Here is a 12264-nt window from a genome sequence, read left to right as displayed (position 1 = left end):
ATACATACTGTACAAAGCACCATTACAAAACTCTTTACACCGAGAAATTAAATCCTCTGAAACTCAACTGTGTACTGTATATTTGAAATCTACAAAAGTCACTGTTCATAATTAAACATTCATAATGAAAAGCAACAGCATAAAACCATGATGTGACATCTCTCTAAAACAACTAAAGACTGGATAAAGTAAAACCCAGTAAGAGGGACACATTGAAATAAATATTCACATTAATCATGGGGTGAAAGTCCAAGGTTAAAATGCAATATTAGGCTTAGCACCTTTTTGAGGGGAAAGTAGTTGACATGATCTTGAAACAAAATTTTGCAAAGGAATGAACCTTTTAACATTTTCTGATAAACATGCGACTAGGTGATGAGGTGCTTTAAGTTAAAGCTCTCAGTCATGAAGGTAGAAAGGCACTCAAAATACTTGGTATATTCAACCTCATCTGTCAGCTATGGGAAGTCAAACGTAGATTTATCTAGTTTTGCCTATAATATATTAAATTTACAATATTTATCTGAGACAACTAAAAAAAAATCTCTATGCCATACCAAAATGTTTGGTAGAACAAACAGATGAACTGCTAAGGCTGCTGTGAAAATGAATGGTATTTATCAGCTGATCTCCACTCCATTCTGCAGAGCTCATCTCCCCCCTCCTCAGAAATGCTTTTTTGTCACAAGGGTGGCCATAACTATGTGCTCAATACACTTACCAGCCTAAGCAGGCTGACAGGGAAAAGGTTCCTAGGAGGTGGGTACAGGTGGTGTGCTCAGGAGACACTTAGAGAGATGTTTTTTAAATAGTGCTGAGGTGGGCTGTCTGGTGCCAAGGGAACAGCACACCTTCTCCCTGGAACTGCCAACTGAGCCCTGACTTCTCCCAAAGACTGGATCAAACTGAATTTTCATGCTTTCACGATCAGGGTGGCTGCAGCCATAGCCTGAGCAAGAGCAGAATGAAATCCCTTATGCAACAGTGGAGACTTTTAATCCTGTGAACAGTGGTAAAAAAAAAAAACAACTAGTCTCTGTAAAGAGTAATTCATGTCATACCTCCAAACTTGGGGTGATAAGAGGTCTGTGGGCATATCTAAAGCAGTGGTCCCCAACCACAGGCAGCAGTAACGAATAAAAACACACTGGGCAACATCCTACTTTGCTCTCCCGGGCAACCTGGACAAACATAGTGGTAGCTTCTCTGGTAACAGTATTACCTGAAAGCCTTGAATTAGGGATTCCGACTATAAGCAAAGGTACCAGCCATCGTAAGAGTGCAATAATCCCTTGAAATTAAGAAAGAAGGGTCTGATATATGTCAAATCTGGCTGTCAAAGCAAGTTTCTTGGCTTTAAGTTTACATCCCTAAGTAGCCTCTGCTCTGCAGCCAGCCCAGAACTGGGAAGCAACAGCTGTACAAAAATATATATATAATCAAATGAACATGTGGATTTGGCTCACCAGATTCCTACCACAATTCTAAAAAGTAGTCTGTTGCCCACTATTCTAATACACAACATCCAGTAGTAGTTTACTCACTGTGGCAGTCAGATTTGGCAGAACAAAATTAAGTTCAAGCTCCATAGAACAAATAGAAAATTAGCTAGTTCACTGTGTGGCCTACACTGCAGAACAGAACAGCCATTTACGTCCCATTCTTTCAGCATTTTCTGTACCCTTGACTTTCTTCTTATTGGCAGTGTAAAAAATAGTGCAGATTTGATGGTCAATTGTAACCCATGTTAAAAAAACAACACTGATTGGAAAAAAATGCTACCTATTCCAGATATTCTCACCACTGATAGGAGAATGCCACTGTCTAGTAAGTAGACTGATTCATCTACACACCATGAACAGATCACATAGACCTTAACTGAGAATTCCCAAACTTACTTCAAAATTCAGTTCCCTCTACTGGTAGTGCATTTTATTCCCCTTTGAAGAGATCAACCCATGTTATAATTCATATATATACTTACTTCCATCCCTACAATCAATAAATTATGTGCTTTTGAAACCTTTTTTTCAAAGCACATCACACATTTCAGATAATACATCATTTTTTATCGCCTTTTTCCTTAGTTGTAACAAACCCACATGTGATGAGCAGCTAGACAAAGATTAAAATATGTTTTACCTGATAAATCTTTAGCATCAACAAAGATATAATGTGATTTGGCTGCATTCAAACAAACTTTGGTCGACTGGACAGGATGGGTTCTGAAATGAACTGCAAACAGGTTTCTGCTGTCAAATATTACCTCATCAACATGCTAAAAAAGTTGAAAAATGCAGTGTTTAAAGTCAAAAGCAACAGAAAATACTCTTGACAGACTTATTAGAAAAATGCTGTTTAAAAAAATCAAAATGTCTACTGTTCATTAAAAAAGGCCTATTCCACATGTTAACACAAATACTGTACCAAATACAGTATGTGACGCTCATACTAGAAATTTTAAGGAATCTGACAAGTGATATAAATAGGACCCCAAAACATCATTATTTGTAATTCATGCTTGAAAAAATATAGAAAAAAAGCCCCCTGTGGTAACATTTAAGTTGAATTTACATTGCAGAATATAATGTTTTACTATAAGAAAATGCAGTTAACATGTAAGTGGCTTTAATTAAAAAGATTAATGATTCTTTCAGCCAATTTTATGCAAAGTTAGAATAATCCAAAATATTTTTTTTCCAAAAATAGCAGGTATAGATGCTGTTCAGTATCATACATTTAAAACAGGCTGAAACGTGACTTGTACCGACTGCTGAAGTTGTGTCTTGGTATCTGAGAATAGAAATCAGGTAGGCAAATATAATAGATTACCTTTTACAAAAATAGTAGTAGTCTTTAAGTATAGAATACTGCTTAACTGTTGAAATGTAGGAAAAGTCAGCATTCTGTATGTTCAAGATATTAGTTTTTAATAGCAGCTGAATGATCCTATGGCAGGAACCACAGAATCTATTTTCTTGAAGAAAAAAAAATTTCCAAAGTTGTTCTTTCCCTTACAGTGTCCTAGTGTAGAAAAGGGAAAGTTTCCTGTATTTCAAGCATTTCTTGAGTCTTGGCGAGGGAAGGGCTTTCTGGCTGACAGGAGTATAAATAGAGTCTCAGGTAAGCCTGTGAAGGGTCATTCCACGGCAAACCCACATGTTTCTTCAATGGCAGTTAGCAGCTTCTCATATAGCTTGTCATAGCTTTCATAAGGAGGAATGTCTATTCGGTTAAAGCTGCAAAGAGAAAGCAAAAGTTTCAATTATTTGGAACTTCAAGCCTCACCTAGCAAAGTTCTGCTATACTTCATTTTAACCTGGTTGAAACAAGGACAAGGCAATATTTAACGAGGTCAACTTCATATACATAAAATCAATTTGCAGTTTTCACACCTGTACTACTCTGTAATGGACAGTATTTATGACATCAGAAAATTAAGTTCTAAGTATAGAGAGAGCAAATCTATACATCACAACAGAGACCTGAAGCAGTCTTACCAGGTATGAGCTTTCGGCAAATTGTTAGTGCTGGCATCAATCTGGTGTATTGTAAATAGTCGTGGGCCTGCAGCACCTGAAAATCCAGAAAAGGTATCTATTACTACTGTATCACATAATACAAAATTGCTTTGTTGCACTGCAACAAAAAAGTAAATAAAGCAAGAAAAAGAGAAACTCTGCAGAAAAAGTTGAAACCATGAACAACTAGCAAAAAAAACCCTCACAGTGTATATCAGACAATTTCTTCCCATTCACCCCCACAAAATAACCATGCAGTTATTTATGTCACTGGAAGATAAACAATAACAAAGCATCAATAAGGCAGAATAAAATACCCGTTTTACACTGTGCACTATATAATTATAATAGTTCTGAATCTAACTTTTCCCACCCTTCCTAAAGAAGGAAACTTAACACAGCTCTATTGGTCCCCATGTTGTAACAGCTGTTGAGTAGTGGACAAACTGGACAGAAGAGTCACAGATACCAACTTCTATATTTTTGTGAAATTATGACTGTGTAGCGATCCCCTTAATCTCTGCTAAATGAAAGACTGCAACACAGCAGCCTTTTAGACAAAGGCCAGAAGAGCTTACAAACGCCCTACCCTTAATAAAACCAGAATTTTTGCTTGTGTAGACAGACATTTAAGAATATAATCTACAGTTTCGAATCTTTCTAATGGGGATACTTTGCTGTCAACTAGGAGTGTAAGCAAATAAAAGCGTACTACTGTGTTAACACAACTCCCGTCTAAAACCTGATAAGGTTTTATTTTTTTTCAAATATGTAGGAAAGCAGGCTTTGTTTTTCACAGTTGTTTTTTTTCCCCACTAGCATAGTCATATTAGAATATACAGTGCAGGTAAAGTTAAACTAGCATTACCATACTCCAAACAATTTGCTTCACAATACTAACAGCATTCACATTAGTAGTAGGGTATTCCTACATTCAGCTATTCTCAGGCCATTAACAGTTACACAGTTTGCCTGAAGAAGTCTCTCCCCAATATTATTTAAACACTTAAAGTAATGAGGGCCTTCAAAATGTCAATCTTCCTCAGCTTCTAATGCTCCCGAACATTTTAGAGCTTAAGAAGTGAGGAAAAAGAAACACGAGGGCTTCCAGGTGAAGAATGGATGATGGAACTTATTTCTATAGCAACTCACTATTGTTTGTAGCAGCTATTATCACTGAATGTGTTCTCTCGGGATCTTCTACCTATTAAAATGGTTCATGGTCAACACTTCCCCTGGGATGCTTTCTCTCATCTTGTGAGAGAGTGAAATACGGTAACTAGTGCATTAACAGAACAACAAGGGATGCAGCAGAGATCCAGAGTTTTGACTGAAGTTCAGAAAACAGGTCAATAACCAAATAGATTGTTTCTGTTGCCTGGGATGCTTGTGATTATGTTATTCTTACAATAAAGCCAGTACAGATTACTAAGTGCATCTGCTGTCAGAACCACAAGAACACTCCATGTTGGTGTCTTCTGCCACAGAGCTGTACAGATGATGAAGGCTTACAGAAGAGAGAAATGAAAAAACAGGAAAAAACATAAGGAGAACCCTGCTAGATCTCCACTGATCAGAAAGTATTGCTAGAGAAGGAAGGAAGTGCGTAATTGAAACAAAAGAACCATTTACAGCTGATTCAAAAGGTAACAAACGAACTGGCAAAAAGGGCATTTCTGAGATTGTTACTCATCAGACCATTAAAAATCCCCCTGAAAAAAGTCACAGTACAGCCAACCAGCCTTATATTTAGCTAATGTTTCTGTGATGTGTCTCCAAATACAGGCATTTGCAGTTAATTCTGGCAAAACATTACCTTGCAATGCCTTGAAGCCCTGCAGAGGCACTCTGGATGAGCCAGTCACAAACTGGAGAAGTCGTGCTCTCCTTTCTTCATCAAAGAATTCCACAGCTTTCCAGAACCATTTCACAATGTTGCTGTCTGGTGTACAGTGTTTTAACCTAGTATTTGCCTTCCAGTCATTAACATCAATTTTTCCAAGTCCACAAATGATGAGCTGTAAATTTAAAATATAATTAATGATTTCATAAGTGGGATGGGAGCTAGGAACTATCCATCTTCCATTGGGAAACGAAGCTGGGAAGGGTCTAAAGAACAGGGCTTATGAGGAGCAGTTGAGAGAACCGGGGTTATTTAGCCTAGAGAAAAAGAGGCTCAGGGGAGACTTTGCAGTGCTCTACAACAACCTCAAAAGAGGCTGTAGCAGGGTGAAGGTTGGCCTCTTCTCCTAAGCAACAAGTGATAGGACAAAAGGAAATGGCCTCAAGTTGCACCAGGGGAGGTTTAGGTTGGATATTAGGAAAAAATTATTCACTGAAAGGTTTATGCAGCATTGGAACGTGCTTGCTGACCAAGGAAATGGTTGAGTCACCATCCCTGAGGTATTCAAAAGACATCAGTGTAGATGTGGTATCTAGGGACATGGTTCAGTAGTAGACTTGGCAGTGCTAGGGTAATGGTTGTACTTAGAGGTCTTTTCCAACCTAAATGATTCTGTGACCATTAATAAAACAACAACAAAAGATTTGGAGCTAGACAAATGATGAATTACTGAGTCTGAAAAATTGACAGATTTTAAACCAAAGGAAAATTATAACTTCTCACTAATATTAGGCGATGTAGAAATGCAACATTTTTCTTTAGAAGAGCCTTCCTTACCTTTATGCACAGTCTTTCAAATATCTTAATTCAAATTAAAAAAACATTTCATAAGCTTATATGAAAACATCTTGACCTGCCCATCAAATGCTAGAAGCATAGATTCCTCCCCTTATGTGAAAGTGCACACAATTCCCATTTGAATTCAATGCTTCTTTGTGGAGCAAAACTAAGGGTGAAGTTTGGCTCATTCAACTCTGGACCCCCAGAAATAATTTTGTTGTTGTCATACCATACAGGTAATACAAATAGGATTTCTCTCCTGAAGATGAGCTTTTGGCACTTCTAAACAGAGAACCACAATGGATTGGCTTAAGCTCAAAAGGGATATGATTATAAAGACATCTGCTTGTGACTAACAACACCAGACCTTCACTGTTCTTCCTCTGTCTGCAAAACGATTCTGGATTAACGGGCTGGCTGGCTGGTTGTTGTTGAATGAGAACATTCAGGATTAAGGAATAGCACTCATTGACATTCTAGTACAGGGAACAAAAGAAAGCATTAATCATTTACCTTGTGGCCATTTTATATGGCAAGAAGCTCAGCTCTGCAGCTGACAGACTGTATATTAGACTTCAGTTTTAAAACAAGCTTGAGATCTATGGGATTTGAACTGATATGGTGAGGATGCTGATCTTGACATTTTATAGCACATTTGTTGGTGACAGCACCTTTCCTTATGCTATATTGCGGAGCCAGTTTAGTCTGGCATAACCCAGCTCTGCAAAACTGCATAGCTGTCTGACACCGATCTCAGTGCAGTACACTGGAGGGGCTGGGAACAAGGTGGGAGGGAGTGACAGAGCATTTTCCTGGCAGCACTTATATTTAATATCATGAAACTACACTGTGAGAAATATGCACCACTGCCTCTGCTGGAGTAACACTCAGTGAAATAATCCAAGGTCACTGCAGATCACACACTCAATGGGTTCAGCAATTTGTTTTTTTCTGTTTTGTTTTGGTATAGGAGAAGGTCTCCTCTTCTACCACTTACACAGTTGCTATGAAATGTCACCTTGAGAAGCACTCTCCTAATTCTCAGTGGAAGATGCATGCTGTCCATCTCAGAGACTGCGTGACCTGGTAACCTCTTATGCTAACTGTATTTTTTGCAATAGCACACCTGCAAAACCCCTAAAGCACTGGGGATACAACTTCACATGTTCCTTAGTCTCAGAAGAATGCCTCGGGCTTTTATTATTACACTTGACGACATAACATAACATTAGTGTACTGACCTCTAACTCTTTCTCATCAAATGTCTTCAGCAGATGTTGTGGGATTACTTCATTAAATCCCTTCTGTAGAGCCAGAAACTGAGCTTCAATTCCTCGTAAAAATCGCCAGTTTACATAAAGCCTGTAAGCAAGTGCAAATTGGATTTGTGAAAGATGTATTCAAATATAATAAACCTGCAATTTATTCAACCCAAAAAATGGCCTCACTGACAGCAATATGTAACAACAAAATTATTACACTACCATTTAGGAATAAAAAAAAAACACACCATAACACTTAATTACTTCAAATAAATACCTGACATATTCCTTTTTGTTCTCTTCTGTCACTGGGATGCTTTTGCCATTGGGTTTCAGTTCATGTTGAATAATTTCCCCATATGCATTGTGTTCTACACAGAACGTATGGTCTAAGACTCCTGTGATATCATTCTCACTGGTGGAAAGAAATAAGTAAGTGACTCAACAAAAATCTATTCTGCAAATATATTACAGCCATAGGGCTTTTGACAGACATCATGATTTACTTTTTGAGTGACATTTAAAATTATTGCTTGGAAGCAAGAGATTAATATACATTTTTGTTACATTTTAAACCGATTATCAAACTTCCAATGTTATATTTCAATAACATGCTGTTTATAATAGGCAAAAATCAATGAACAAATACAACGGAACAACAGAATACTTTACAGCTCAGTAATCTTTCATTCCCTCCAAATTTGAATACTTTGAGCATGTTAAGCCTTTAAAGAAGACAAATTGTGCATGTAAGAAAGATGTTTCTTAAATCTGCCAGAGTGGGAGATCAAAATATACTTAATCTCTTTTCAACAGGATTTAGGGACATATATCATGTGTTAAACAGAAAGAAATCTAACATTGTAAAACATAATGCACAGTACATACAGTATCCAAACTAAGCTGTTATGAAGATCAGGGTCAACCAATTCCATATCATCCAAAGTAATTGGCTTTCCTAGCAACTGCTTATAGAAAGGCAACGTGAAGCCCCCGTCAATATAGTGTCCGTGAAATACAGCCATCCCCATTATCCGTCCAACAAAATGGAAATATGATAAGTGTTCCTAGAATTGAAAAAGACTAAGTCATTCAACTAAACAAGACTGCTAGATTGTATCTGCTGAATATTAAACAAAATTTCAATAAAACTAAAAAAAAAAAAAAACAACCAAAAACATAGCCAGAACTTTTCTTTTCTTTTTTTTTGTTTGTTTTTATACACAGTACATTTAGTATATTGCTTCCAGTCCAGAAGTCTTACTACTAAGAATCAAAACAAACTTAAAAACAAACTTCCAAAGGAAATATGAATTGCATCTTAAAGAAAATTAAGAACACATTTGGGAGGTTTCTTTGATCAGTTCTAAAAAGAAATTATCATATTGCACAAATTAAGTCTCTAGCAATACTAATGCGAGAACTAGATTCTTAAGTCTAGAACGTTCTCTGCACGCATTTAATTTCTAGGTCACAAAACTCCTGTTGCCAGTCATACCGGGTTAACTGCAGAGTCTGGGTTGATTTGCAGTGTATAGATATCATCTCGGGAATATTGGAAGAGACCGTAATATGGATTCAACATTTCATGTGACAATAGGTACAGCCACTCCCTGAAGAAAAATAATAATAATTTATAGTGTACTTTAGACAAATGCATTCATACACTAAGAATACTTTCAATCTTTTCAAAAGGAAGTTGGCTATGAACATGTTTAGAGAAGGTTGAAATCAAAATTATTTTTTTACTGATTCAGTGACTGCACTGCTCCTGACAGCCAACAGAATTCCTAGAACTGGTTTAATATATGAAGGATCTCTTCATATAATAAAAAAAAGTTCCTTTTTATAAAAAAGTCAAGAGTAACCTCACAGACAACTGACATATTTCAGTTGCCTTCCAACTGCTAGTTCTTAAAATATTGCTTCAAACAGTAGTGGTAACTTGCAATAAAGCATATTTTTGATCAGAACTCCTCTGTAAAGTTGAGTGTTTAGTGGTGCAAATTCTCAGATACCGAAGGCTTTACAAACCAAAAACAAATAGTGTAATTTTGGTAGATATCAAAAGAGCATCTCACACATGTGATAAGTCTTTGATGCAATCTGTAACGCATTTTGATTTATTTACAAGGAATTAAAAAAAAATCAAATCAAATCGAATCAAAACAAAACCAGAGCTGTTATAAATCCAGTCTTGGATTCAGAGCAGTGTAACTGGTGAGGCTGCAGGAAGAGACAGAGGATGCACTGTTTACCTGGCAACACCTCCATAATCAAGGCCTTCCTCCCCACGGAATTTTATCATTAATCGTTTCCACAGGTCTTTTGGCCTCATCTTCATGACTTGCCTGTAGGATTCCTGTTAATACACAACACGTTCTTTTATTAACTGCTATTTACAGACAAGAAGAAGCTACTACTGTTTATTAGAAATTAAGGGAGTCTCAGATTCTAAGTCCAAGGGGGATACTATTTTCCTAGATACTAACCACTGCTTCTCCGACCGCAGATGGCTACACAGTGTTCTACAAATGTGATAATGCTTGTCAAATAAAACAGACATGAGAGAAGAACCACCTCTAAACTTCCCAGGTTGTACAGTGATCATATTTTCTGTCATTCTCACATAACTTTACCCCTTCCCCCCAAATCTGTGTCAGTAAATTTTTGTTTTCAAAAAAATTAAATAAAATAAAAAATCATAATAATGAAAATGATAATTTTCACTGCTGTATGGCAGCATTTTCCCCTTTCTTTTTTAGTTGATTATGAAGCGACTTGACAGTCTCCAAAGGGAAGGCCAACACAAATCTTTCTTGGCTGTAAAAACGGTGACAACACAGCGGGCTATCATGTTTGTGGGTGGGATAAAAATGCAACAGGGATGGGTGGGATGGCTGATAAAATTTTCAAGACATACTGTTCTTCAGAAAAAGTCCATGTATAACTGCATTTCATCAATTCAGCAGAATTATTCTGCTAAGCAATCTCACAAAATAAGACGTAAATGACTCAATGCAGACATCTCTGGTCATTCAGAAGCCTACTGAATGCATAAAATGTCTGATTCTGCAAAAATATCAGCCAGAACTGAGATAGGTGCTAAGCAATTTTAACTCCAAAGATAAATATTATTCAATAGTATTTTTACTTAACTTACAAAAACATCAAAGATCTTTTCAGATTGTTTAGTTTTCAGATTGCAACGTCCCCTCTGTAAGAGACACTGCCTTAAAGTGGTGGAAGAAGTGAGGAAAGTGTCCATCTCCTATCACAGGAAAAGCTTTCCTCCTTTTTCTTCTTCTTCTTCACAGGGTAAATACATCTACTTTACATACACAACTGTTCTGATCACACACACAAAATGATTCCTGTCCTCATATACCACTGGTAAAATTTCAGCTTTAACTCCAGGCTTCAACATTTCAGCTACCTGAGTGACTTCTTCAGACACTTGCGGATAACCCTCCTCCCCTTCTCTCAACGTTAATAAATGGGTTAAGTTCTCAAATTACCTCAAAAATCTCTTCTCTGGAGACCTCAATACGACAGTGGCCAGCTTGAGGTTGCTGCTGTGACAGCTCTTGCCTCAGGATCTTGAGTTTCTGCACCAGGTCTCGCTTGTACCTTGGCACAGTGAGACACTCCGCCTCATCTGGAAGCTGACACAAGGACACTACCTGCTGCTGCTGCTGGTGCTGCTGATCTTTAAGTTGATTCTGGCGGCTAAAAACAAACACAGCTGTTTGCAGATATTCAAGTCATACGTCCCGTGTTTTCTTCAGATGTTTCTTAACGGTTAAGTTTTCGTAACTGAACTACTTACATTTTACTATGATTATTACTGTGATTACACTAAAAACATTCAGGTCCAGTAAAAAATAAATTCAGAGAGATTTTATCCTGACTAAAGACACATGTTTCTGTCTTTCTTGGCAACTATCAATTGTTTTTAGGGTTTGTTATTTCTATTAGTACTACTCTACAAAGTATGTAAAAGGTTACAGCACTATATAATAAGGTATTAGCCATACAATTTTACTACTAAGCTGCTGACACTGAATTTCTCAGATACCATTTCCATATTTCCCTTGCATGTTTTGCCTTCCTCCATTTTAAAATTCAGGGGTCTGCCAAACACTATGCCTCTAATCTACAGTCAATACCATAGTCTGTTTTAAATGGCTTGTCTGAAAAAGAGTAAGCTTACAAAAAGATGTTTGTACTGGCAGCTTGGCAAGGACCTTGTCCCTTGTACCTGGCCTAGTCTGGACCACAGGAATGTGGGGAGTTCACATGTAACTAATTGGCACAGATAAACAAGTATTTTTACTAGCAATTCTAAGAGATTTTGTAAATCTAACTTCTTACTAGAAAAAGAAAATTTATCTTGAGCAGAAATGCCCTCCCTCGTGTCATTTCTTGTAGATAGTGAGTGGATATTTTTGTATTTCGGTATGACATCTCCAAACAAGCCAGGATAAAAGTTGTATTTTACATAAAACGTGGGAAAAAAAAAATAAATAACAACACCTCTCAGTGTGGGACACATGATAATGTCCTAAATTTGTTGGATAAATAGAAAAGGTCATAATTTAGATTTTTTTTTTCATTGGAATATATGTTGTTTTTTGCAACATAAAGGACCAAAAATATTAGATAGGACCACACACGACTTTAATATATTTTACATTTTCAGTCTTTTGCCTGTTTTGAAGCAATGTCTATTAGAAAGCTCTCCTGGCCAACCAAAATTCATTTCCAGCAGGCTTTCACCACAGCAACATTCAGATTT

At 37.0% G+C, this 12264-nt stretch overlaps 1 protein-coding gene across 1 annotated transcript in view; it reads right to left on the bottom strand.

The window, feature by feature from the left end:
• Positions 1–2611: 2611 nt before the first annotated feature.
• Positions 2612–12264, bottom strand: part of SMURF2 (SMAD specific E3 ubiquitin protein ligase 2) — a 61751-nt gene continuing 52098 nt past the window's right edge. Inside the window, exons 11-19 of the mRNA XM_032199501.1 lie at positions 10985–11195; positions 9725–9828; positions 8965–9079; positions 8355–8533; positions 7744–7881; positions 7446–7566; positions 5338–5539; positions 3501–3576; positions 2612–3239 (exon numbers count right to left, since the gene is read on the bottom strand). Coding sequence (XP_032055392.1) covers positions 3140–3239; positions 3501–3576; positions 5338–5539; positions 7446–7566; positions 7744–7881; positions 8355–8533; positions 8965–9079; positions 9725–9828; positions 10985–11195 — 1246 coding nt within the window. The 3' untranslated portion in view covers positions 2612–3139. The remainder of the gene's footprint in view (positions 3240–3500; positions 3577–5337; positions 5540–7445; positions 7567–7743; positions 7882–8354; positions 8534–8964; positions 9080–9724; positions 9829–10984; positions 11196–12264) is intronic.

Source organism: Aythya fuligula, chromosome 18 (assembly GCF_009819795.1).
Source record: "Aythya fuligula isolate bAytFul2 chromosome 18, bAytFul2.pri, whole genome shotgun sequence".
NCBI lineage: Eukaryota > Metazoa > Chordata > Aves > Anseriformes > Anatidae > Aythya > Aythya fuligula.
The sequence above is the reverse complement of the archived record's forward strand: the minus strand, read 5'-3'. Positions and strand labels throughout refer to the sequence as shown.